Source organism: Melanotaenia boesemani, chromosome 3, assembly GCF_017639745.1.
Source record: "Melanotaenia boesemani isolate fMelBoe1 chromosome 3, fMelBoe1.pri, whole genome shotgun sequence".
NCBI classification, from domain to species: domain Eukaryota; kingdom Metazoa; phylum Chordata; class Actinopteri; order Atheriniformes; family Melanotaeniidae; genus Melanotaenia; species Melanotaenia boesemani.
Window position 1 is genome coordinate 7964846 of NC_055684.1, and position 27809 is coordinate 7992654.

At 41.4% G+C, this 27809-nt stretch overlaps 1 protein-coding gene across 4 annotated transcripts; it reads right to left on the reverse strand.

The window, feature by feature from the left end:
• LOC121636448 (potassium voltage-gated channel subfamily KQT member 2) lies at positions 1 to 27663 on the reverse strand. Of its 4 annotated transcripts, XM_041979964.1 has the most exons (19): positions 27090 to 27651; positions 24977 to 25127; positions 24311 to 24401; positions 22068 to 22194; positions 19193 to 19368; positions 18534 to 18659; positions 18328 to 18438; positions 18156 to 18251; positions 17308 to 17402; positions 17162 to 17230; positions 16241 to 16270; positions 12879 to 12958; positions 11586 to 11813; positions 7386 to 7433; positions 7108 to 7216; positions 5345 to 5476; positions 2741 to 2861; positions 2489 to 2664; positions 1 to 1644 (listed from the first exon to the last, which is right to left on the reverse strand). In XM_041979964.1, exons 1-19 carry the CDS (start codon positions 27220 to 27222, stop codon positions 1008 to 1010), a joined length of 2736 nt encoding a protein of 911 aa, XP_041835898.1. In that variant the 5' UTR covers positions 27223 to 27651; the 3' UTR covers positions 1 to 1007. The 4 variants fall into 4 exon arrangements, 3 of the variants coding, with proteins under 3 accessions (XP_041835898.1, XP_041835899.1, XP_041835900.1); XM_041979965.1 differs by lacking the exon at positions 7386 to 7433; XR_006009725.1 differs by lacking the exons at positions 1 to 1644; positions 2489 to 2664 and adding an exon at positions 6936 to 6961 and having other exon boundaries at positions 27090 to 27661.
• Between the last annotated feature and the right edge of the window lie 146 nt (positions 27664 to 27809).

Genomic DNA, 27809 nt, shown 5'->3' on the forward strand with positions numbered 1-27809 from the left:
TGGTTGCTGAATTTGTACGTTGTTGATGATGACCATGAAGACAATAGAGAAGGTTAGAGTTTTGTTAATTTAAGGTCAAAGCATGAAAAAATAACAACCACAGTATGGTGGATGATATCCAAGGACCCTAAACCAGGCAAACTGATTCTGGTCTTTTAAACTTTTTCATCATTTTTACCCCTGTCAACCCTGTGACCCTACTTTCATCCAGACTGCTTCCTACACTGCCCCTACTGGTTACTCACTGCAGCTTCTGAACATGCAGCACTAATTTCTGAGGACGTTCACAAATGACGCTTCAAACACAAAATACACAAAACAGCCGGGATAAACACATATATGTGTAATTAAAAACAAGTATACTGTCAGCCTTAATGCTGCCAACACCACCTATAAAATGAATATCTAACAAGCCATTTCCCCCAACTACAGACTAACCTCTACAGTCAGTGAATGTTACTGCTTTGTTTAGTTTTTTAGCTATGTTCGGCCAGCTCCCCATCTGCTATGGACATTTATGTCTTTTTACACTGATGTGATGATTTGGCTAATAACTGGACACAGTCTTTGTCTTGAAATGCTGCTGGTTTTCCAGGATACAGGCGATCATTGGTTTGGTGTGTACCAGCTCTTAGGGTCTGTGAGGGTTCAGGGATCAGGCCTCAGTATATAGACTGGTCCTGAGCTCTGAACAGGAAGTACAGAACAAGTTAATACGTCAGTCACATGACATTTCCATCATGCTAACCAGGTTCTTTACAGTGAGTCTATAGAAACCAATAAGGTGCTGGAGTGTCATAAACAGAACAAACATGTGCAGTACAAAAGTCCAATACTGGTGTCAACCGGGCCTCCGGCTGCTAAGCGCCGTCAGTACCCACAATGCCCCACTGTGATCCTCCAGCTGGTGTTTAAAGTCTCTGTGAAATAGTTTTCCATCATAAAAGAGGTCATCATCTCAGTTTTAAGAAGGGTTCTGCTGGTTCAGCTCTGGATTACCTGTGTTTTCACTTGGTACCGGTCCAGGCCCGGTCTGAGTGAGGCGAAGGGGCACAGAGTTCGGAGTCTGAGTCCGACTCGCCCTCTGCGATGTAAGGACGGACAGCGGCACAGCGGGCGGCGCCTCCCCCCGCCTGGTGCTCCCCCAGGTTGGAGGCGGAGTAGAAGCTGTTGTTCAGGAAGTCCAGGTTCTCTCTAGACTGGGAGATAGAGAAACCACTGAAAGATCGCTCCAGTTCCTCGTGGTCCACTGATGGGATGGAGATGGAGGTATCGCTTTCAGGCTTCACCTCTTCCCCGCCACCTGCCCCAGTCCCGTTGGACACCTCTCCCCCCCTCTCCGGTCTCTCTGAACCCCCTCGCTCTCCAGCACTGTGGCGGTTTGATCGGTTCCCACCATGTCTCTCTCCAGCAGGAGGTGGGGGTAGTCGAACCAGTGACGCATCCCCCACTGGACTTGGAGTGTTTCCATGGCTACGCTGAGGAGGGGCAGGAGCATGTGGTTGGAGTTGGGAGCTGATTGGTTGCCAGGAAGTGGAGGGTGGACAGGTGGGAGCAGTGTAGTTCCTGTGTCCGGTCGAGCTGCTGGAGCGAACCATCTTTGTTACAAACCGATTCTTCTCTACTTGCTCCCCAGGCAACACCCTGCATGAGATGTTAAAAACAAAAAAAACAATGAGAAAACAATAAACAACGGGTCCTGATTCTGACCCATGAGACCAGATCTGAGGGCTTTCAGTTATCTCAGATAATTCAAAGCTATATCTTATATTTATACCAGGGATTGGTCATCATGATAACCTGTGATACAGAAGATCAATAACCTGGTCAATAACCTGACCACTGCAGTTCCTGATCTGACATGTTCTTAAGATTACGTTTGGATCGAACTTCACAACCAGAGTTTACTTGCAGTAAGCAGGAGATTACTGATCTACAACACTAATTTAGAAACCAGAACAAGGTCTTCATCAGAAACCATGTCTCCTCTGTATTCTTTAACACAGTGGTTCCCAACCTAATGTCCTTGGGGACCCCCTTCATGCATATTCTAAAAATCCACGGACCCCCTGCCCCACACCGTGCTAAAACCATGCTTGGTTTTATGAAACCTTAAAATAGGGATAATGTGGACATTAATCACAATGGCTCTGAATGTTTGAAGCCTAGGTGGGCCTCTGTGCTCTTTGGGCTTTGGGGAGCCCCCTGGGGGGGGTCCTGGACCACTGGTTGGGAACCACTGCAAACCCATTAAGACGTCTCACCGTTCCCAATGTCGTTGCACGCTTGCGATCCCATGAGGTGCGTCAGCACACCCGACATCGGGTGCCACTTTTAGATTATCGGTCTTGAAGAGTTAATGTTTGTGGTTCTGTTACTGGTTCTGGTACTTTGCTATTTTTGTTTCATTACTGGATCAGGTTCTGTAGTGTTTTCATTCTGTTATTGGTTCTGGTTGTTTGGTTTCACAGTACTAAGAGGTACTCACTGCAAGATCTTGGAGATGGACTGGCTCTTAACCAAGTGGTCCACTGGACTGTGATAAGGTGGGGCTGGGTCCGGCTCCTTGGATCCAAAATAGGCATCAGTCTCAGCCTGAGGAATTCCCATTCGCTGAACGTAGATATTTACCAGAAAGTCCAACTTCCTCTCCATTGACAGGACCTGAAGGACACAAAACAAAATTCAAGACTGAGTTGATACCAAGAAGTCCAGTCAAAGGGTTTTAAATATCACTTACCTGCTTCTCAACCTTCCCCAGCCGTCCCATCATGCTTGGGTCCTCAGGTAGTTCTTCCCCAGCAGCTTTAGGACGGTCCTTGTCTGCAGTTGGTGTTCCTCTTCCAACTATCTGATCCACCCTGCAGATTTATAGATTTATTCATTCATTTAACCATTCATCTACTTCTCCAGCCTTCCAGATAACACAAGAGAAAAACATTCTTCTTTGTGAGTTCTGTTGTCTGTCCATTCGCTGCTGAGATATTGTTCAAATTAATGTGATTTTCACTAACTTCTACTCATCTTTGCTGTTTGCTGCCAGTTTGTTTTTATCCTACTGTCATGCTAGCTGCTTCTTCTTCTTATGCTCCTATTTTTCTTTTTCTTCTCAAGGCTACTCCGTGAGAACAGAAAACATTGTTCTTTTCTCAAGGCTCCACAAAAGGGTCTTTTTGTTTTTGCGGTTCTGGTTGGAGAGTACCTGCAGCTTGTTCTCGATACACCACCTGGGAGAATTTTTTTCTTGTGTGGGATCCAAGAACACTTGTGTGATTATCTGGAAATTTGAAGTTGGGCGTGTGCTAATGTAGAAAACATAAAGCGGAAAGTTGTCATCTCCAATTTTCCACTAAGATAAACGTTTCAACATCGTTGAACAGATACTTTAAAGGAACAGCTGGTTGAGGTAGTGAGGAAAAACTAAAATCTATATATGTGCGATTTAAAAACACAGACACCGCCCCAAAACCCTGCCAGACAATTTTTCCTGAAGTATGACAAAACCGGGCCAAAACTAACTTTTTTCTTGATCTTGTCACCTTGAGAAAAAGAACAAAGTTCTCTGCTCTTGCAGCATAGCTTTATGCTTCTTCTATTGCTTCTTTTTCTGTTACCTACAGAACAGACACTATGGTGACACATGCACCATCTAGTGGTCCAAAAAGATATTACATCAAAATGTGGTCAATCCCAAAAGTACTTAGATTTTAAGCCTAGTTCCAGAAATATTTGGTCAGTAATATAATTTTTATGATTCGAGTTCTGTGTGTCACCATGTTGGAATTTTTACGACTTGGCTGGTATTTTTCAGCAGGCATGATTGATTGCCTGAAGTCAGAAACCCCTTAACTTCACCAAACTGTGGACATCCTCATTTATAACGTATTGTCCAACCTTTGCTGCATCTTCAGTTGATGCTTGTCTGTGGGTCTTTCTGCCTTAAATTCTGTCTGAAGGAAGTGAACTACGGCTGGATCTGGTTGAGATATGGTGATAGACTTGGCTGTTGCAGAATATTTCACTTCTTTCCCTTAAAAAAAACTACTGGGCTGGTTTCAAAGTATGTTATGGGTCATTGTCCATCTGTGTTATGAAGCGGTGTCCTATCTGGTCAGAGAGGTCAGGATAGTTTGGTTCGATAAACCCTGATCTCTTGCATTTCCACAGCCAACTGTACCCTTACCTGTTAGGCGGTGTTTCAGATTGCTGGATAGCGATAGCTGCATCAGCTACCTAATAGTGTGACATCATAGCAGCACAAAGCCTTTCTTGAATTATAACAAAGAAGAACATGACACAGAAATAGAAAGAAGAAGAATAATGGACATCTAACAGTTTGTGTTCTGTCTTCTTGTCATGTGGCTTAAAAAAACAAAAAATCCACAAAATTTTCAAACATGACACTTTTGAGTCGCATGGAAGCTTCAGAACAATCAGTGGATTGCGGTGTCAAATTCCACCATTAATGGTCAGATCGGTAAGCTTAGGATCCCAGCGAAATGGTCCCAAAAATGTAGGGTGGCTCGGATATATTCTGATATTCTGGCACTCTTCTCAACTTTTGCCAGTGGAAACTAAAAGAAAAACGCATACAGAACCATACAGGGCCAGACCTATTGGTGGAAATGGGGTTAAGGTAAATATCTGTAGAGCTCAGAATTCATCTGGCTGCTTCTGTCTGCTGTCACTGATAAAGACCAGCGACCTTGTTCCACTGGAAGCCATTCATGCCCATACCATCAAACAGCCTTCACCATGTTTTACCCTTTGTATTTGCTTTCATGACGTCTCTTCTTTATGGTAGATCAGGACACATCATGGAGAGTGTTCTTCACTTGGGTGGATGTTGTAAAGGGCTTATCCTGCTCTCCTTTTTTCTGAGAATGCACATAACTGTTGATCTGGCCACTCCAAACATTTCTGCTCCAGCCCTTTTAACTGCTTGAATGATGATGGATTGATGAGGGAACAACCCATGAAACAGCTTATGAGGCAGCTACATATTAAAGAGCTGTATTCCTAAACCCCTCTTCCAATTGGGATAAAATAACCCCCAAGTTAAAGTCAAGAGCATGTTCTTTCAGCCCATATTGATGATGTACATGCATCTTGAATGTGTTTTGGTTAACAGCTAAAATAACAAAACTAGTGTCAGCGGCCGAATGGACCTGACTGTAGGTGTTTTTATAGAATATTTTAGGTATTACTTTTCTAAATCTGTTGATATCTCTTGTTGAATTTTTTGTACGTTTTAAACATGTTTTCTACCTTTAAGACAAAAGAAAATTATGACAAATTGTAGGTCAGAAGTAGTGGATGAGAAACCAAACATTTGGGGGCTTACCTGGCCTGGAGGTTCTTAATGCGGGCGAGCATGTCCAGGTGTCCCGCTGAATACTGTTCAATCACATCCATGACATCATAGGGGCGAAGACTTTCCTTAAACTTTCTCTTTGATACCATGAAGCGCATGATGCTGTGAAAGGAAACAGGAAGCCAGTGGTCACTGCATATGACTTCAGGAAAGATCAGGTATTACTGGTTCTGATGTGGTGCAAGTACTCAGAGGACTACATCCATCTACCTAGTTTTGTCATTTGAATAGCGACTGATTCCCTTTGTCAACCAAAGTGGTTCCATTCTGGTTCACAACAGGCACATGGCCAGTTCCAGTAAAGAATTGCAGAACCATGTCATTACCTCACTTTAAATATCTTTTTCAACATTCTGTTCTATTCTATTCTACAGTCATTTAGCAGACGCTTTTATCCAAAGCGACTTACACCTGAGAGTAAGAACAACATAAGCAAGAATTCAAACAGGATGGGACATCATAAATAAGTAGTAGTCAGACTGCTGTGAGTCCAGTCGGACCCAGGTGCTGTTATGTAGTGATAGAGGCAGTGCATAACTTTTTTTTTTTTTTTTTTTTTTGACGTTTGACTCGCAGCATTTTCTGAATATTTGTAACATACCAAAACAGACGGTTTATCTTCACATAAATAAAAAACTGATTTCAGGGTTTTACAGAATCGATGCTTGACCAGATGAGCTGCAGATTAAACTCAGATTAAACTCTAAACTGGGTCTGGATTTGTTAACATGGGGATCTTAACGTTTTGCTGGTCAAGTTGGTCTCTAATACCCAGCCCTCAGTCCCCGGTGTAAGTAGTTCTTTACTCTGGACTGGCAAAGTTCCAATATAGTACTACTTTTTGGTACTGGAATCCGACTTTTGTGGTTGAAACCAAACTGGGTATAAATTAGGTTAATCTTCTGAACCAATACTGGAACCATTTCAGTGAAGAAAAAAAAAACACTGAAAAAAATAAGAGATTTAGGAATGAAAGGCATCAGCTGAGGTGGATAAACAGGATGCATGTTGATCTAGAACCAGACCTGGACTTAATGGATGGATTATGTATCCCATCAGGTCTGTGCTAACTGTTCTTGGGTCAAACCTGAAAACAAAAACCAGACAAACTGACACATAGATGAGTTCCACCAACCTGCACAGATTTCTGGGTCTAAACAAACCAGAGAACAAAGAGAAGTCCCATTGAGCTGGGAGTTCTGGAGTTAAGCAGCCTCCTGTTCTCAAGTATAACTGACCCCCAACTTGTTTTGTTGATCTGGTCCAAGTTCAGTTCTTGACTGAAACACCAATTCAAGTCCAGACCTGAAAAATGTGATCTAGATTTGACTCTAAACTACTCCTATGCAGCTAATCTAGAATCTGGTTCCAGGTCAAGACTGTATGAAACTTCAGATTATAATCAAATAGACTGAAGCACACCGCTGTGCCAGACTAATAATAATAATAATAATAATGATAATAATAATAATAATAATAATAATCTTCAGGAACACAAGACAGAACACAGTAAAACAACATAAATAATGAAGCTAACTAATGTCAGACTAACTGCTCTTACCCAACAGCTGATGGTGACCTTTGACCCTGGGGTGAGCACAAATAAAAAATAAGTAAATAAAAAATGTGAATAAAAACATGGTTCAGTGCATAATAAACAGCAAATAAAGGGTGAGTAAAGCGATGAATGGCAGGCAAGTAAACCAGGTGAGTCTCTGATAGACGGCTCATACCAGATGGCTCTGATGGTGACCTTTAACCCTGGCGTCAGGTCTTGGGGGACGAACTCACAGTGACAGCTCTTATTGTCATCTGCCATGTCTTCTCCTGGCAGGCTGGCTTCTGAAACAACCACAACAGCGTGTCTGAAGAGCTGTGTCAATTAGCACCTCCCACTCCATCTAAAACACCCTACAAGTTCCTGAAGGACTCAGTCATGTGGCAGGAAGTCCAGAGGCCTGAAACAGCTAAAACATCCTGTCATCCTGTGCGTGTAGGTGTGTGCGCTGACCTGGGGAGCTCTTCTGTCTGAACTCTTCATCCTGCATCTCTATCAGCACTACAGGAGGAAGAGGAGAGAGGAAACACCTTCATCAGAGGAAGATCACACTCATCATCAATAAAGAGCATTTTTATTAAAACTGCTGGTACTGAGCTAATCCAACAGTCTGCTGTTTTAAGTCATGTTGAAAAAAAAGTCCACCCTTCAGGTCTCAGGTGTTCTGGGTCACCCTGTTTCTGTTCTTCTGTTGATATCTTCTATTTTAATTGAAACATCAATATCTCTTTTAGTAAATATCATAGATTGAGTTTTTTTTAACACATTCAATGATAATTTATATAAAACCACATTTTGCCCTTTTAAATAATTTTTAATATTAAATCTAAATTTAATAAAGTTAGTAACCAGATCATTTACACACAACTCCTGAACACCTCCACAAGCTGCTACCATATCGTAGTGGAGGGGTTTGCATGTCCCAGTGATTGCAGGAGCTATTTTGTCAGGGGCTTTATCCCCCCAGTAGGTTTATCTAGCAGATTTTTCTGCTCCACTGAAAGGCTTCAGGCATGTCTGCTGCGCTGTTTTCTCTTCCCTTCTCAGCCAAACAACTTGGAAACCTTGGCTGTACACACATTTCAAGTTGCCATTTTGCTTTTTTGTGTTTCCAGACTAAAATATATTCACCTTAGTGGCATGCTACATTAGCAAAGACAGCTCATTCCCCTGTCTGAACTAAAAACATGGAGTAAAAAACTAAATCATGTATAATTATATACAAGTTCTAATGGAAATATTTCATGAACTGATTCCGTGTCAACATATTTTGTTTGGCTTAAACCTGCGTAATACTTCATACAAATATAAATGGTAAAACACAGGACCACAAAAGAAAATGCTGGATTAGGCTCCAGCTTTCCCGTGACCCTTCATTGGACAAAGCAGTATAGATAATTGATGGATGGATGGGATCACAAAAGGTTCTTCTGTCGAACACAGAGGTGGATCAGGGAATTCAGCCCGATATCCGATCTCTGAATCACGTAAAAATCAGAGTCTGATACCGATTGAATCGGTTTCAACTGTAGTTGACAGGCCTATGCAACATTGCATAGACATCAGTGGCAGTTCCCCTGGACTAGCAGACTGGGGTGGAGGTCCTCCTCTTCAAGAAGTGGGACAAGAGGGTGTGTTCCAACTACAGGGGGATCACACGCCTCAGCCTCCCTGGTAAGGTCTATTCGAGCATCCTAGAGAGGAGGGTTTGTCAAATGGATCCTGAATTGAGGTGGAGCAGTGTGGTTTTCCCATAGAACGGTGGACCAGCAGGGTCCTGGAGGGTGCATGAAAGTTCACCCAACCAGTCTACATGTGCTTCGTGGACTTTTAGAAGGCATTCAACTGTGTCATCAGGAAGTCCCATGGTGGGGCTCCAGGGGTATGAGGTACTGGTTTTCACGGATGATGTGATTCAGGACCATAATCCTGAACCAGAAAAGTGTGGATTGTTATCTCTGGGTTAGGAATGAGATTCTGTCCCAAGTTAAGGAGTACAAGTATCTTGGGTTCTTGCTCCCCCTGTCTTGTTACCGATGATAGTGCTATCATCTGAACTGTCTGATTATTTTATGCTTGCAGAACAACAGGGGCCTACAAAACAATTCAACAAAAACATGATTAACCTCATTTATTATTTTATTTATCATAAATTTCAAGACTTTCTTCACAAAACTGTTTTTTATTACATTGATAATTATTTTTCATGTAGTCCTCACATTGGTTATTATCATATTTTATTATCTCATCTTGTTACTCCTATTAACAATGACACAGTGTGATCTGTCATATTGTTCTCTGAAGTCAAATGTTCTTATTTTAACACCTGATGAGGATTTTATGACTTTTCCAAAGGTCTGATACATAAAACCTAAACACTGAAGCATGGACTTTGTTTTTAACACAAATCTAGGCACCTAAGAAGAAATTTCTGAAATGTCTTCGAAGCTGAACCCTTCACCTAACCTTTCCCGTACTGAGAAGTTACTGCATTCAGAAAGGAAGGGCAAAGAAGGAGACGGGTCTCTGAGTTAGAGTTACTAGCACCCAAAAAAAAGCTTAGTTAGTTAGCTTAGTTTAGTATCAAGGTTGGGAACAGGAGCGTCTGCTAGTTTAGCTTAGTTTGGCTTAGCTTAGCATCGAGATCAGAAATGGGAATGATTTAGCTCAGGACTGGAAACCAGGAAAACTGTTAACACCAAGATTAAAAACTGGGTAAACTGTAAACTTAGCTTAGCTTAGCTTAGAATAAAAACTGGAAACTGTGGAAAGTGTAAACTTAGCTCAACATCAAGACTGGAAACTGAAGAGTCTGTTATTGTCAAATTTGGAAAGCAGGGAAACTTAGCCTTGTTTAGCACCAAGACTAGAAACAGCTGGGACAAACTGTTAGCCTAATGGTGCAATCAAACTGCTAGCTTTATATCGGGTTACTACAGAAGCCAAAAGCAGCCATGTCTGCAATAATTTATTAACTGATGCTGCTATCTTTTTTATGTGATGTCAAAAAATGTATTTTATTGTTAGCCTTTAATTTTCTCAAGATTAGTCACTTACTGCAACATGAGAAGAGAAAACAAGTTTACAAGAAATCTTGAGATCATGGGAAAGTTAACTTGCTATCTCAACATAATGACATAACACTCAGCTTTCAGAGGTTTTAAAATGAACTATCACTGATGACTGACTATCATTTTACAAACTGCAGTTAAGCCTAATGGGAGTTTTAGTTGTTTAATGCAAATCCTGAGCAAGTACAACTGCAAAAAGTCAGTCAGAACCAGTCCAACCAGTTGGGTACCATAAAGTCCTGTTCAGTTAAGTGACATCTAGCTTAAATCCATCAGATGCAGTTCAAAGCAGCCCTGATTGTTTGCCCCTGAATCCAAGATGATGAGATGATCAGTTAAAATTTCTGCTTCCTCTAAAGATTTCCCCCTCCTTTCCTCTGTTTCTCACTGCTCTTCTCTTTTCACTGTGTTTCCAAACACTCAAGGTAGAATTTCATGGCTTCCCTTCTTGTTCTGATTAAATAGACTATACCTTCTCACTGCCTCAGGTTCTCTTTAAGTGTGTAAATTCACTGCCATGATTTGTGTGGACATGGCAGCAATATTCATGATACTGAAGGTATCTAAAGTTGGTACCATGGTTAAGTGTTTTCCTTAAAGTTAGAAGATTTCTGCCAGAACCTTGACTCATCTCTTGGATTGGACCATACATGTTCTCCCTTCTGGACTGTCACTTTCATGGATGTTATAGCCACAGGTGTGAGTGTGTAATTTATTTAAATTTTACTTGAACTTGGAGGTAAAATCTGATGCTGTGTTTGCGGGGGATGTTGAACTTTCTTGAGAGTTTAACTTCATATCTGTGTTTTTTTTTGTTACCTGACATTTTTGTTGCTGGTGGCAAACTGGAACTGGAAAAAGGGAGCTGGGAATGCCAGCTGGTGGACCTGTTTTAGGCTAGGTACACACATGAAGATTTTTTTAATCTGATTAGATTTTTCATCTGTTCGAGACTTCACATGTAAAGATAATCGCAGAACAACACACACATAACAATGCTGTCCCCGCAACCAATCTAGAATATAGTCCTCCAAGCCAGAAATCTTGCGTGACCACACCTGATCTAACAAAAACGAAGAAGAAGAACCATGGCAGGAAACAGAAAAACAGAAAAACACAGCATCCAGCATGGAAGAGGAGCTACAAGATGAGGGAATGATTGTGGTCTTGGGACTGCTGTTAACAGAAAAATCCAAAACTGAAAAAAATAACAGACTGGAGACAGTGTGAACACGGACTTTATGTCCTTCCTTGCTCCCCATTCAGCTCGCTCTCTGATTGGTTACATTCCGTTCTACATCACAATCCACACAGTCACAACTCAGTATTCGTTGGCTGTCCACACACACACACGTAGATTTTTGTTCATAAATATTGAACATGTTCAATACATCCAATTGTCGAACCATTTTGGAGATGATTGTCGGGACAAATTTGCTCTAAACACAACTCAGACCAAATGATAATTTTATAGGAAAATCTTGTAAGACTTAAGATAATCAGGCGTTTGCCATCTTTGGTGTGGAAGGGGGAAATCAGGACAAAAACACCCTGATAATTTTTTGTGTGTACCTAGCCTTACCTTCAGAGTTCTGGCGAGAAGCGGCTCCTCGGATTCTGAAGGCCTGTCTGGTTCTGCTGCGTTCTCCAAAGCTCCAGCTCTTTGGAACTTTGCTGGGACTCTCCTCTAGACTGGGTTCCATGCTGGGGGATCTCCGCAAAGCCTGGATTCCTCCAGGAGTTCCAGGAACTACAGGAACTCCAGGACCAACGCCCACTCCAGGACCAACACCAGTGCCAACTGCAGGAACTAAAGGAAGACAGCAGAGAAGAAAGTCAAAATGAGACTCAGAGCTGTTTCAGTTTCTGGTTAATAAACTTAAGCTACACAACATCTGCACCCCGATCCTGTCAAAAAGAAGACTCACCAATTAGGTAAATAATTTGGTTCTGAAAGGAACCTGATCCAGTGGACCACTGGGTCTCAAGTAAAGCTGGGTACACACATAAGGATTTTCTAAATCTGAAGAGATTTTTATTTTTCTGTCAGAGACCCCCTCGTTCTGTTTCCTTCAGCACAGTGGACAGCAGTATTTTTTGTTTGTAGCATGGTGTGAGCATCCATACAAGTAACACTTTAATATGCTGTGGTTGTTTTTCAGTCCCTATTTCTAATTAAACAAGCTGCATACAGTAGCAGCAGAGGGTTTCTTTTGTAGAAACCATATTTTTGACAGTGCTACTTACACATATACGGTACGTGTTGTGCAAAGTCATGGTGCACGCCCGACAAAGGCTCCCCCAAAGGCTCCGGTTTAATTCGAACCATGCATAGCAACAACCTGAAAACTCAACAACCAGAATGGAAGAGGATCTACAAGAAGAGGGAATGTTGATGGTCTTGTGACTATTGCTAACAGAAAAATCCCGAACTTAAAAAAAAAAAAAAAAAAAAAACTTTGGAAAAAAGCCTGGAGACAGCATGAGCACAGACTTAAAAGTTCTCCCTTGTTCAGCTCGCTCTCTGATTGGCTACATTTTGTTCCACATCACGACCCACAGAGTCACAGCTCAGGAGTCATCGGGTTTCCCCATACAATTGAGGAGTTTTTTTGTAAATATTGAGCAAGTTTAATATTTGCAATTGTCGGCCACGCACCGTTTCATAGCTGATTGTCAGGATTATCTTATGGGACAATCTTATAAGACTTGAGATAATCAGGGGTTTTCCGTCCTTGGTTGGGAAGGAGGAAAATCGCGACAAAAACAGCATGATAATCATCATACCGCTGCTGTGTGTTCACTGAGTGTAGAACATCCAAACATGTTACTGGTATGATACAGAACTCATAAGAACCAACAATTTTAGGCCCACCATGCTGAGGAGAGCCTTTCCCTTTGGTTCCAGAACTCCGGGGGGATGAGAAGACCCTCTCCTTCAGACTGACTTTCTGGCTGCAGAGACAATCACAGAGAGACATGTTAGACTCAGAACTTGGTCGCTCCCTTTCTCACATTTTGGACATCTTTCTGTAAGTAAGTAAAATTTTATTTATTTTGAAATCATAAAGTGTTTCAAAAAGAATTCCTCAGATCTCAGGTTCAGAGGGAGGGAGTTCCAGAGAGTAGGAAGCACTAAAGTATCTTTCATCTGACCTCAGGAACATGATGGGGACAGACAGCTCCAAAAAACTCTGATATAAGTTGGTGCTCGACCATGTAAAGGTCTACATGTTAAATCCAAAAATCTGAATAGTACAGTATACTGTTGTTTTTAAAAAAACAGATCTGTAGCTGCTATAAAAAGAAAGATCAAGTATCGATTTTTTTAAAGTGGGTGAATGACGGCATACTTGAGGTAAACAGACTTAACACTAAGGAAGAGTTCATTTTAGTGAGCAGACAGGGATCAGGGGACTGAAAGACATCTTTGAACAGGAATGTAGGTAACACGTCAGGTTGATGCTTCTACTGAGCTAACTAAACTGACCAGCTCAGATAAAGTTGTAAATTGCTAAAATTACAGGCCGAGCTGGACTGGGAACAGACATTGAAAAAACTAAGGGAGAAATAAAACATTTCACATAACTCAGTTTTTCGAGAAAAAAAAGAAATGTTTTCAATACTCATTGGTGATTATTTAGTGGCACACTAGAAAACGATGGAGAGCCATTTGATTTATAAATAAATAAATAAATACTGAAATTAATAAAAATTCCATAAAATAAATACAAAATAAATTAAATGTAAATTTTTCAATGATTGTTTATTTAATGACACGTACTGACTTAAAGTTTTTAATATATTTAATTTATTTTTGTTTTAACACTTATTTACCTGTTTATTTAATTATAAACGGTTTTATTTACCTATTTACATATGTGTTTATTCATTTCTAAATACACTTATTTACTTATTACTTTTATTTTATAATGGTATTTCATCTAATGTGGAACATTTATTTTGCAGTCCCATTTTTATTTTGCTGTTTTTATTTTGGGTTCTTATATTCAAATGAATGTTTATCTGTAACCTTTGTTTCCCCGACCTGCCGACTGCGGCTCTATATGCAAGGATATGCGCCTGTATTTCGCTGTTGAAAACGCGGGCTTTAGACGGCTAATGAAAGTAATGAAACCGCTCTACTTTATGGCCTCTCGCAAACATCTTTCTGAAGAAGTCATCCAAACATGTACCAGTCAGTAACTGTACAGTTCAGTAAGAACATGTAAAAAGTAGCTTCTGTCATTCATTCTAAGACCCAGAGTGGGACACAGACGAAGGCTGGAGGTCTAGAAGTGATGAAGCCTTATGAAACATGCAAGAGGTGGAGTTGTTTTTATTTATTTATTTCACAATAAATAAATAATTTCTGTTAAGACAGTCTTTATTTCCCACAACTCCTTGACCACCTCATTAATAGCACTGACTGTGTCCCGGCTACTGCGGTGCCTCTCCAACCACAGCTGCAGCACCATCGATCCAGCTGGAACACCCAGGAACTATAAAGAAATATTTTTTAACACTAAATAAAATGCCACCTATCTCAGTTGTGTCTGTATATATTCATTTTATAAATTAAAACAAAGGACTAAATTACCAGGATGGTCTTGTCCTCTGACACAGCGTTGACAGCATCTGCCACCTGCTGCCCTCCTCTACCTCTCTGACACTGGTAATGACCATGTCGCCTCCACCAAATAAAACCTTTTAACGTTTTTCAACGTGGTCCATCATAATCTGTCTCACATTCCAAAAAAATCTGCTTCTTCCCACTTTTCCCCTCCTGAGCCATCATGGAAATGATATGATGAATATTTATTATAGGTGTTCACTGACCTTTTATAGCCACCATAAGGGCGAGGCAAGGCGCTCCCTCACATGTGCCAGCTTTAGAGTTGATCCTGATTTTTAAATGGAAACAGGAGTGGGACGTGCATGCACACTATTTTAAAAATCTGGAAGTTTTTGTGCACAGCATTTCTATTTTTCCCTACGTTTGGCACCTGTAATGATCTTTGCTCCGCAGTTTTATAAATGATGCTCCTGCTCATCATCCCACCTGTGCTGTCCAGTCTGCTTGGACATACCACTTTGCATTAATAACTACCCACCTATTCGCTATTTACACTTGTTTAATCAGCTTCAGGGTCATGGAGTAATAACTAATTACTTAAATTCCAGAGATGATGATGATGCTCTGAGATCAGTGACGGGAGTTGTGGTAGACCGGGAAGAAGGGGCAGGAAGGCAGAGCAAGGAAACAAAGATTATCTGTGGGCTTCAGTTAACATTTCACAGAACATTTAGAGAACTTTCTATTTCAACGTTGCAGCAAAGTTGACAGGCCGCGGACCTCCGCGACACGTCAATTCACATCGGGAGCGTGCCAGGGCAGTCTGCATAGCTGGATCCATGAGATCCCGAAATCACAGGAGAATTAGAAAATCTTGTGATTCTCCACTTCCAGGATAAACGTCTCATCGTAATGCTCGCATAGCGTAAATCTGCAAGGCAGCTTTTATTTTTAAATATACCAGAAGCTTCACACTGCTCCCGTGTCGAATTTCCTGTCTGGCTCTATCTGAACTGCTGAGCTTGACGCGTTCTGGACGCGGCATGTCTGGGACGCTTCCTGGTGTAAACCAAACCAAATGGCCACGAATAGCTCCGGAGGCCACGGCGCACATGCACCGAGTGGAAATTGACCTTTGCTGTCCTGCTAAACAATTTAACGTCCCTTAGGAACCCCAATGATTCCTGATATGACTAGTGGGTGGAAGACTTTGCTTTGAAGTGATATAAATAATATATATATAATATATAAAATAATATAAAAAAAAAAGTGACTGAGAAAGAAAGAAAGAAAGAAAGAAAGAAAGAAAGAAAGAAAGAAAGAAAGAAAGAAAGAAAGAAAGAAAGAAAGAAAGAAAGAAAGAAAGAAAGAAAGAAAAAGCATTTATTAATAAATGTTAATACAAAAAATAAATAAATACAATAGATAGATAAATTAACTAAATTAATCAATAAGTGTAATTAAATAATTAAATATTATTTATTTTGTATTTATTTTAGTTTTTATTTCATTATGAATAAAACAGCTCTCCATACAAAACCAGGCGTGTTTTCATAATACATGCGTGTAAAATGGTCTGGTAGTGACTTATAAGACTAAAATAGAAGCTTTCAGGCAAAAAATCTGTCTGATCTGATCTGAGAACCAGAACTGAGACTAACCTGGGAGAAGGTTCAGGCTGGACGTCTTTCCTGCAGAGAGACAGAAAGACGGTTTTATTTTCTATTCAGGACTCACCCTGAAACCAAAACACAATGTACACCTGATGTGTTGTGGTCAGGTACAAGAAGAACACTTGTTCTTCATCCACGTTCACATGTTCACGTTGTCATGTGACACAAACACATCATTTAAACTCTTTATCGGACAAAGAACCGTTTGTGGTTTCTTCATTGGACCTACAATATGCCTCCACATACTTCCTGAAATCATAGAATTACATCCACCTTACATCCACCACTTTCAACATGACAATGAGAAGAAGCTTTTAGTACTAACCACTTAGTACTTTACAATTTGTGTTATTTTAGAAAAAAGTAATCAAATTTTAAAGTCTTGTATTCATTCATTCATTCTCTGTACCGCTTATTCCATGACGGGTCGCGGGTAAGCTGGAGCCTATCCCAGCATTAACAGGTGAGAGGCAGGTACACCCTGGACAGGTCACCAGTCCATCGTATATGCCAACACATAGGGGACAAACAACCATTCACACTCGCACTTGCTCCTAGGGAGAATTTAGAGTAATCAATTAACCTAACATGCATGTCTTTGAACGGTGGGAGGAAGCTGGAGTACCCGGAGAGAACCCACGCATACACGGGGAGAACATGCAAACTCCACACAGAAAGGCCACCGACCTCAAGGTTCGAACCTCCCCCTAGCCGAGATTCGAACCAGCTGTGAGGCTGCGGTGCTAACCACCACACCACCGTGCAGCCCTAAAGTCTTCTAATATTCTCTATTTTCTTAACAACTCTGTGGTTGAAATGTTACATTTCCAGCTATTTCTATGATTGGCTGATAAAGGGTTAAAGCAAATACCAAAATGAAGAAAACCAAACTGGTTCTTTCAGTTTCACCTGAAAGAAAGTCCCGACTTGTTCTTGAGGTTCCTCAGTAAGTCCAGCTGATTGAGAGGAGGAATTAGCCTGCAGACACATAGAATGGGAGTAAAGATCCAGCAGGAATATTTGTGAAGCAGGATTTTACCCAGGTGGGGTCTCACCTGTACATGGGAACTGACACTGTCCGCTCATAATAATCCCAGGTCGAAGTCAGATCGGTTCGGCTCAGATTGGTCGCGTAAACCCTCCAGGCCGCCTGCGGATATGGACAATCATTTTTAGCAAGGAACCAGCTAACTCTAGAGATATTTATACTAAAACTGGTCCCAGTTCACTTCCAGACTTTTTAATCCATCTTTAATCCAGCTTCATCTCCAATCAGTCTGCTGCTGTTGGCAGCTCTGACTGAGTTTTAGGAGTGGTTCTGTAAGGTTCCACTGGTTTCAGATTCCTCAAGACTTCATTAGACAGGGGTTTCATCCAAATGGTTTCTACTGAACTCCCAGGTCCAAATGAAAGTACAGAACCAATCAAAGCTTTGTGCACCAGCTTATTAAAAGTTAATGGACAGGAGTGTCCAAACTGTTGACTGACACTTTTAGCCCATTTCAGAGCTGTTAGAATCTAACCTGTTAACCAGGACTGAACCACTGAACCACTGAAAAACTGGACAACTGACAGACATTAATTATTTAAATCTCATCTGTTTCTGTCTGAGCAGAGTTTTACAAGCTGGATGCTCTGATAGAAATGGTCTGATTTCTTCTTATCAAACTGTCACTTGGCCCTTCCATCACATTTGAGGGGGATTTTTTACCTAACTGGTTCTTGTGCTGGTTAAGAACCAGACCCAAACTTAAATCCAGTTATTTCTGTTTGGACAACCACCCTTTGACTCCAGCACCGAAAAACCGGCACCATAGCAACACCAGCTCTGACTGTCCAGAGTAATGTCTTACTTCACACAATCCATTCACTGAACCTGCGAAACGTCAGAATGGTGATTCACCTGTATAAGCCCGGCTGCTGGGTTTCGTCTCTTCTCAAAGTGTTTCTGTCTGTGCTGCTCCTGAACCTTCAGAGCAAAACCAGAACCCAGAATGCCCTGAAGACAGACAGGCAGACCAAAAGGTGAGCAGACAGGTGAGCAGGAGTCTCAGGTGAAAGTTAAATTGACTCACAGCTGGAAGAGCAAAGAATGAAACTCCGATCAGTGTGAAGGTTGCAGCCAGCAGACGTCCATTCCAGGTGATGGGGAACTTGTCTCCATAGCCAATGGTTGTCAAGGTGATCTAACAGACACAGACCAGTGAATGACCATCTCTCTGTCCATCCATCTGAGTGTCTGTGTATTATCAGGTTATCGCTGTGTGTGAGGTAAACTTACCAATCCCCACCAGAGGGCGTCAGCATACGTCTCAAACTGCTCATTATCCTCTTTTTCAGCTAAGTAAACCAGGAAACTGGCCAGAATGAGACACAGGAAGCCGATATACCAGGCTGTGATCAGCTCCTGCAGAGGGAAACAGACATATGGTAAAACATTATTACCAGAAACACCTTTTATCGCCTGATCAACAAGAGATAAACAACTAAAGACCAACACATTGGATCAATTAGTTCTGTTCCACCAGAAAAATACAGGTTATGTTTCTGAGGTGGCTGCAGTGTGGAAACAAACTTTCTGTCACTGTTTGTTAGCAATGCAACGTACTGACAACCTGTCTACCCAACAGGCTCCGATACAGATACTGAAATGCTAACTAACTAAATGCTAACTCTCAAACTCCAGTATATCCCAAACGCTGATATTCCGATACGACCACAAACTGTTGATGTATGTATCGGCTGAGGTGTCATATGACCAGAAATGCAACATTAAATGAGTAAATGATGAAAGCAGCTGTCAGTGAGATCCAGCTCCTCGTTCATTCCGGTTGGTTAAAGGCTCTTTGGATCGTTCTAGTTAGGGACGTTACATCATGAGGGGCGGAGCAAACGTTCAGCTGATCAGTCATAATTTAGGTCAGACCAGCAGGCCGTTACCTTGCTGTGGGCGTAGACCACTGATCCCAGCAGTTTCCAGGTTCCTCCTCGTCGGTCCATCCGGATCATTCGGAGAATCTGGAGAAACCGAAGAGACCTGATGGCTGATGTGGCAAAAACGTTTCCTTGAGTCCCCGCAGCCAGGACAGAGATGGACGCTATCAGTACCATGATGTCTGCAGAAAGACAGGTTGAAGTCATCAGTGTTTTATTTACAATGTTGTTCTGAAGAAATACAGTAAAATCTTTATCAGTGGTCTCATCCACAGTTATCTTAGTGGACAAACATTCCTTCACATCCTAGAAATCATTTTGATTAATGAAACAAATGTAGGTTACAGAGGTGGAGATGGGTTCTGAAGAACCTGGGTTCAGGTCCACCGGGCTGGCAACTAAGATAAATCACTATGGGCCCCTGAGCAAGGCCCTCAACTTCCCCAACTGGGCTGGAATCTGGCAGCACACTGCTCCTAGCAACTAAGATGGAGTAAATGAAGAGAAAGAATTTCCCAGCTTTGGATTAATAAAGTACAATAAAATAAAAAAAATAAATAAGTGCTGGTGGAAAGCTGGGTCATCTGGATTTTCATAGGATTATCTTTTCCGGTTATTTTTTTTTTAAAGTGGGAAAGACACTCCATCCATCCATCCATCCATCCGTCTGTCCGTCCGTCCATCCATCCATCATGAAAGGTGAAGCATTCAGTCATAAACAGCATCTTTCACACTTTGAAATAACTGGAGAAAATCCAGATGACCCAGCTTTCCACCAGCAAGTACCCAAAGTTCCACCCACAATGGATTTTATGGTTTATAAACCATGTATTACACATACAACTACCCAAAGTTACAAATAAGTTTAGTTTGCAAATCATGTATTACACACACACACACACACACACAATGATATTGAGTTGATTTTCTCTGTAACATACTGTTATGTTTTAATTGTCTTAGAATGAACCATTTATTTCTACTTATCTTGGGGCAGCCGCCATTTTTTGTGCAAATATTTTCACTACGTTGTGTCTGAACAGACAAATAACTGTGTGAAGTGAGAAACCCCCGAGCTTTAAAACTGCAGAAACAGCTTTTTTTGTTATTCAAATGTTTAAACTGTTTACAAAAGATTTTACATCAATGTTTCTTGCTCTTCAGTAACACATGAACAGACATTAGAAAAGCTAACAAAAATGAAAGGGGGAAAAAAAAAAGAAACAAAAATGACATGAACTTAACTGTGAGTAGCTTAGAAAATAAGAGGGGAGTTATAACACATAAGTGATCCAGGGATTCCAGTAGTTTACAAATGTGTCCACATCCGGCCTCAAAACAAATGGCAGTTTTTCCATCACATAAATATCATGCACCACATTAATCCAGTCTTCATTTGTAGAGGAGACCACTGACATCCATTTCCTCATAAGTGCTTTCTTACTGGCTATTAATAACACACTGAACACACAAGAATTTATTGGCAGATCCTTTTACAGTCTGTGGCCTCAGGCCTAAGTGTGAGACTTTAAAAGAGATGGGAGTTGTCATATTCAGCACTCTACACATATTCTACTCAAATACTGCTGAATTATCAAGCAGGACCAATATACATGGAAATTATTTTCAGTTTGTTCACCACAGGATCTTCAGCACATGAAGTTTTTCTGTGGAAATTTGTTTTGAGAAGGTGTTCTGAAGCATCTCACCAAGTTCTTCCATCCGAACTCCATGGCAGAGAGGAAGTGCTCTCTCACCGTTGTTGATTTAGTTTTTCCCACATCACCAGCGTGCCCCTCCTTTTCCTGTTTTCCTTTTATAAATGCTGTATTTTTGCCTTTCGAATCCTGTAGTTCATTACATAGTTTAGAGATGTATTTAACCCCCTGGCTTACAGTATATATGCCATCAAAAAGACCTTCAGAACACCTGATCCCGCCCTGTTCAAGACTTCTCTCTTAAACATTCCTTTTTTGTGATGTCTCAATTGTAGGAATCTATAAAAGTCATGATTTGTTAAACCTTGCTGTTAAAATTCCTCAAAAGTTTTTACGCCTCCTCTTTATAAAAGTCATAGTACTTTACCAAACCTAAATCTTCACATTTCTTAAAATTATTGTCAAATTTGGGGGAAAAAATCTAAATCATAGGCGATCACTACAATAGTTGATAGGGTCCTTTGGTTTTCTTTTCAAGTTAAACCATATTTTTAAAGGGGTCTCTATCCATGGATTAGTGTTCTGTTTGGTCAAGGAAATGAATCCTATTGTAGCCTGTAGAGGAATGAAACTTGATATCTGGCACTTCCTTCCACTGCGCTGTGTAGGATGGATTGCAAATATCGACTAATGCTTTAATCAGTGCAGCCTTAAAGTAACCTTTGAGGTTTGGAAGGGTAAAACCACCTTTTTCTTTAGCTAACTATAAAGTCTTGTATCTGATTCTGAGTCTCCTACCCTGCCAGATAAATTGGAAAATCCATGTGTCCAGATTTTAAAAAAGTGTTTAGTGGGCTCAGCTGGGATTTGCATCAAGACTCGTCTCTTCAGAGAACATCTCATCTCCAAACACGGAACTCATACTGACTCTGGACTTTCGGACTGCTTCTATTTAAACTATAAACAGGTTAAATGTTGAGAGCAGGTTTCTGGTGGACTGAAGCTTCAATGATCTTCAGAACTTTGAAGAAAACCTGATGACTACATAAAAATCTGTTTTAAGACAGCTCCCAGCAGCTTTTTCTCTCTAAGTGGATTTCTGGAGAATTACTGGAAGATCTTGGATTTCTGGTTAAATATCAGAGCTAATAAAGCTGTTTCATGTCAGTGAGATCAGATCTGACCAGAGCTATGATGATCTTCATAATGAGGATCAGACTCACCGATGACACAGAACGGTTTTCTGGCAAATTTAAGTCGTCCTCTCCATCCGCGATAGCGACAACAGCAGCCTGCGGCCCAGATCCTCACCATGTACTCCACCCCAAACACCACGATGGTAACCACCTCCTGTTATGCAACAGAAAAAACTAATCAGACATCTTGTGGAAGGCGGAGAAGACAGATGAAACAGAAACCAGACAGAACGCCTGCAGACAAAAATGTTTGCGTTTCATTTCTCATCCTGTCTCAGAGTGTAGGCACAAAAGTGAGTTCAAAGACTCCTCGTCAGAGCAGGTTTTTCAAGCATTTCCCATCAGTGATCTTTCTTTGTAGCTACAGCAGAGTCCATCAGGACTCCAAATACTATTGTTATCATGACCATGAGGTGACCCAGATGGGCCCAGATAAAGTACCAATATACCCTTTTACTGTTCTTTCAATATCTTCTAGTTTGGTTTGGTTTCTTTGGGTTGGTTTGGTTTGGTTAGATTGAATTAGTTGGTTTACTTAGGTTAGTTTGGTTCAGTTTGATCAGACAAGTTTAATTTGTTCATTTGGTATTGTTTGTTTGGTTTATTTTCATAAGAGTAATTTGTTTAGTTTGGTTTGGTTAGTTGAGTTAGGTAAGTTGGCTAGTGCAGTTTACCTTCGGTTAATTTAGTTTGATTAGTCTGATTTGGTTATTGTGTTTTGGTTAGTTTAATGAATGAAATGAATGAATGAAAAATACTTTATTAATCCCAAAGGGAAATTCAATTAGTTAGTTAGGTTAGTTAATTTGGTGATGTTAGCTCAGTTAGTTAGTTTAGTTTGGCTAGTTTATTTAGGTTAGTCTGGTTGGGTTTGATCATTGCTGTCACTGATCCGGACAGTTTTATTAGTCTGAAAACACGGCAGACCGTTTTTCAGGTCTGGTTCTCACCTGTTCTGTCATTCACATCCTGTCCAGGTTGTTTTGTGTTTTGCTGTCATTTCTAAAGGTTCTGTTCCTTGTTCTGCTTTGCCTTTAAATTGTTTATTGGTTTTCCAGTACAGATGTGACGTTCATGAACGAATCTAATCGAGTTGCAGCTGTGAGCCATTCATCCATCCATCCATTCTCTTCCGCTTATCCGGAGTCGGGTTGCGGGGGCAGCTGCCTAAGCAGGGAAACCCAGACTTCCCTCTCCCCGGCCACATTCACCAGCTCATCCGAAGGGATCCCGAGGCGTTCCCAGGCCAGCCGAGAGATGTAGTCTGTCCAGCTGTGAGCCATTCATTTGTGAGTCATTCTTTTTATATACAAATTGTCCACACTGGCTTCACATGACAGGCCACAAAGTTTTTTGGTGAGGAAAATCCAAAATAATGATTTTACTGTTAAAGCATGTGGAAATATAGCCGCCTTATGACAAATTAAATCATGACCAATATTTGAGAATAATTCTAGTATATATATATTATTCTGAGGCAAATCTTACCTTATAATTGTTAACAGTGATTATTTTCTTGATAAAAGTTAATTACGCCGACTGAATTCTAAATAAATAAATAAAATAAGAACAAGCCAGATCCAGCTCCCTTCAAAGAGCCATAAATCCTATCTCTGTTTACCAGCAGTGCTTTGGGTACTTGCTCCTACCCAGAAAGCCGTGGGAACCTGGACTGATGGCAGCCAGACATCTTGGAGGTGTTTCAGTTGTTATTAGAAAAAGCCATCTTTAGTTCCAACTAACTGGGACTGAACCAGCACCCGTGTGTTATAAACGCTGTTATAAAGAGGTTCTGTCCTCAGTGTAGTCTTGACTCTCCTACCAGGAGGTTTCACAACCATTTACACCTTGAATCATGTGAGTAAAACATTGTAGTCAGGCAGGTAAACAGGTGGCAATGACAGAAATGACCTAAAGAACAGAACCTTTCAGATGAGAACTGAAACATTTTCCAGAACCAGATCCAAAGCCCAGTTTACTTCTATTCCAGCTCTAAGGACTACCATGACCTGGATGACAGGGTCACCAACATTCCCAGTGAGTTTGGTTATAACTGCTGTTTCCTACATCTGGTTGACTGACTGACTGTAAACTGATGAGAATACAGCTGCAGAGCCGTTGGATGAATCTTTGACTTATAAGAAAATCTTGAAACTCAGAGAACGAATCTGCTGAGCAAAGCCAGGAAACGTGACCGGAGTTTCTTACATGTGGTTCAGATCAATATCGATCATTGTGTGTGAGCGTGTATTGTCTGAGTGTGAGTTCACCAGGATATAGAGGGCGTCCTCTGAGCTCTTCTCATATTCTCTGATGGTGGAGAACACAGACAGAACCAGGCAGGAGAACACCAGCAGGAACCTGAACATAGAACATTAAACACATGAAAACTGAGTCCAGATCTGCAGCTTCAGGTGGATTCAGAGACCTGATCTGTCTGCAGTTATTGATCGTTAGCTATTTATGTAAACTTAGAGAGACATGAGAAGCGGTTCTGGGAATCAGCTCTCATTATGAGTCCTACAAACATTTCAACAAATAAACTAAACATGTAAATATTTTGATGACTATGACAAAGTTTCCATGAAAGAGTGAAAGATGACAAACCATCTTCATCTTAGTCTTTTACATATTACGCAAGAACTTTGTTCTTGTTCTCGAGGCTGAAAGAACAAGAAAAAAGCTCAAATGTCTGACCAATCACACAATAATTCTCAGAGGTCCACACGAAGAAAGTTCTGCTTGGCTGATGCATTGATAGTAAGCCCAACCATGTCCGCGAGAATAAAATGACCTCATTTTGTTCTCATGGCCTCTAGATTAAAATAAGTTCTGACTTCTCACTGAGTATGTAACAGGTCAGTAGCTGATGATGCTCATTATTTATTTTAAAAACAAAGAGGACATAAACACTGCAGACAGACAGGTGTGCTTACACGTAGGCGTGATAGATGAAGGCCCATCCGCGAGGTCTCTCCAGGACGTTGTACAGGAAGTTCTGCAGTCGTCTGTAGAGAGCGTTTCGTTTGGGAGGTTTCTTTCCTCCAGAGACGCTGCTGCGCTGACGCCGAGGACCTTCATCTCCACCTGGACACAATCACGCCAGAGTTCACATTCATACAAACACCACATACTTTAAATAGATGTGACGGAAGAAGATCCGGTCTTGGGTCAGGAAACCGGAGCTCCATCACACCACTCAAGGCTCAAAGCCTAGTCCTCCTCCACATCTGCTGACATCACACTGGATTTTATGGAAAGGTTTTAAAAATCTTGACAGGATCCAACAGGAACTGACTTATTGTATCAATAACTCCTGTATCAATAAGTTTGTTGGGTTCATTGACTCAAGACCCACGAACAAGCACATTTGACCACTAGAGGGAGCTGCAATAAGTAAAACTGCATTCGCTCTTTATGGCTATAGATGCTGTAGGAAGTCCCGGAAGGCGAGAGGATTTCTAACCCGAATGAATGTTCGTGCTCTTTGAGGGACTCTGTAGACTTTAAACTGATTTTACTTGGCAGGTAAACGCCCTGTCAATCCTCTGACCGTCCTAATCAGCTGCTCCAGCTGCTGGCAGTAAGGTGACGAGGGAATCTTAGTCCCATAACCACAGGGACCTAACCAGAAACTCAAACCTGAACCAGTCAAAGAAAGACCAGAATGTAACATACAGTTCAGAAAACATGGTTCAGTCTCTAAGTAATAAGACTTTTGATCTGGACTCTAAACTGAGTATCTGGATCAGGACCTTAGACTGGGACTCTGGATCAGAACCTTAGACTGGGACTCTGGATCAGGACCTTAGACTGGGACTCTGGATCAGGACCTTGGTTCGGGGCCTTGCATCATAACCTTGGAACAGGACCCTGGATAAGGATCCTTGATCAGGTCTTTGGATTGGGATTCTGGATCTGGACTAAACACCAGAGACTTACAGTCCAGGTTTTAATCTTGCTTCTTTTGTCCATAAGAGGCAAACGATAAAACTGAGTGAAATAAGTCCAGTAAATACTTTTTATTTCTTTACAGAAACTCTGTCGAGGAGGAGAATATTTTAGAGAGAAGAAGATGGAGGAGGTGGAGGATAAAAGATGAAGGAGAAAAGATGAAGGAAGAGAATATGGAGGAGAAAAGATGGAGGCGATAAGGTGTTGGAAGAAAAGGTGGACAGATGATTTAGAAGAAAGGATGGAGAAGAGAATATGGAGAAGATGGAAGAGAAACGGTGGAAAGAAGAGGATGATGAGAAAAGGTGGAGGAAATATGAGGGAAAGATAGAGGAAAGAAGATGGTGGAGAAGAGAGCTTAAAGGAAAGAAGATGGAAGAGAAAAGTTGGTGGAGAAAAGGTAGAAGGAAATGAAGGGGAGGAAAGGTGGAGGTGATATGGTGTAGATGAAAAGATGGAGGAAAGAAGATGAAGAAGAAAAGATGGAAGAGAGAGAATGAGGAGAAAAGAAGAGAAAAACGTGGAGGAGAGACCATGACGGAGAAATGGTGGAGCAGAGAAATAGATGAGAAAATGTCATGGAGAAAAGATGGAGATAAAATAGAGGGGAAAAGTTGCAGGAGAGAAGTGGATGAGAAAAGTGGAGGGAAAAAGATGGAGAATAAAACGTGGATGAGAAAACGTGTAGGAGAAAAGGAGCAAGGATGGAGGAGAAATGTGGAGAAGAAAAGGTGGAGGAGAAAAGATGCAGGTCTGGTGACTTGAGGATCTTGTGAACAGCTGCAGGAGTTTCGGATTTCAGGTTGAATGCGGTAAACAAAGATTGGTGCCATCAGCCAATCACAGTTCTGGTCCCTGTCTGCTGCGCGTGCAGTAAACCTTTGAAACCAGATGGTCGCAACCCCCGAATCTGGGTTTTATGTTTTTGTTTGTTCTGGAGGTTCTGGGTCAGTTTATAGAAATCTGAGACACCTGATCTGTGTTTACACATAACAACCTCAAACTGATACACACCCGCGCACCCAAACACACCCCTATACACGCACACCTACACACGGTTTTCCAGGCGCGTGCCACAGTGAATTAACTGTTTACCTGCAATAAGCAGCGCTCCGTCCCTGCTGGACTCGGTCCCTCCGGCCTCCAGGCCCACGAAGCCAACCTTCAGCTTCTTCTGGTCCGCCTGTGCTCCGGGAAACACCCCGCCGTTCCGGGATTTCTGCACCATGATGGAGAGACCTGCACCGACCTGCCGATCTACTACCAGTCCGATCACCGCGTTCCGAGGCAGGGCAGAGCTGGCGGGAGCATCTCTGCTGCGGAGCGGAGGGTGGAGAAGAAAGCCCGCAGAGACAGACGGGCTGCAGATTGGCTGATCAGCAGCGCTTTTTTTTTTTTTTTTTTTCAATCTACCTCACCGACTTCCCGCACATAAAGGAAGTAGAATGACGTCACCGATAGGTTATCGATCACCAATTACAAAATAATCTCATTGATATGATGAGCAGTTATTAACAAAGATATATCACTGACTATCGCCTAGGTAACTGAATCGGGTAAAGATGGTAACTATGGCAACCAGAAGGGAGGCAGGTGGAGTAAACGACCAGCAGCACAGTGAACGAGGAGGAGGTGAGGAAGCTTCCTGATTGGCTGGTTCAGATGACGTTTGTAGCTCATGGACTGTTGTTTAAGGTTACCCTTCTCACTGTTCACAGAACAGTTTATAGTAATATCCAAATGCTGACTTCTGATAACAGTATGGACTTTTCTTTCTTGGCTCTTGAAAATGTTTCACCTCTCATCCGGAATAAT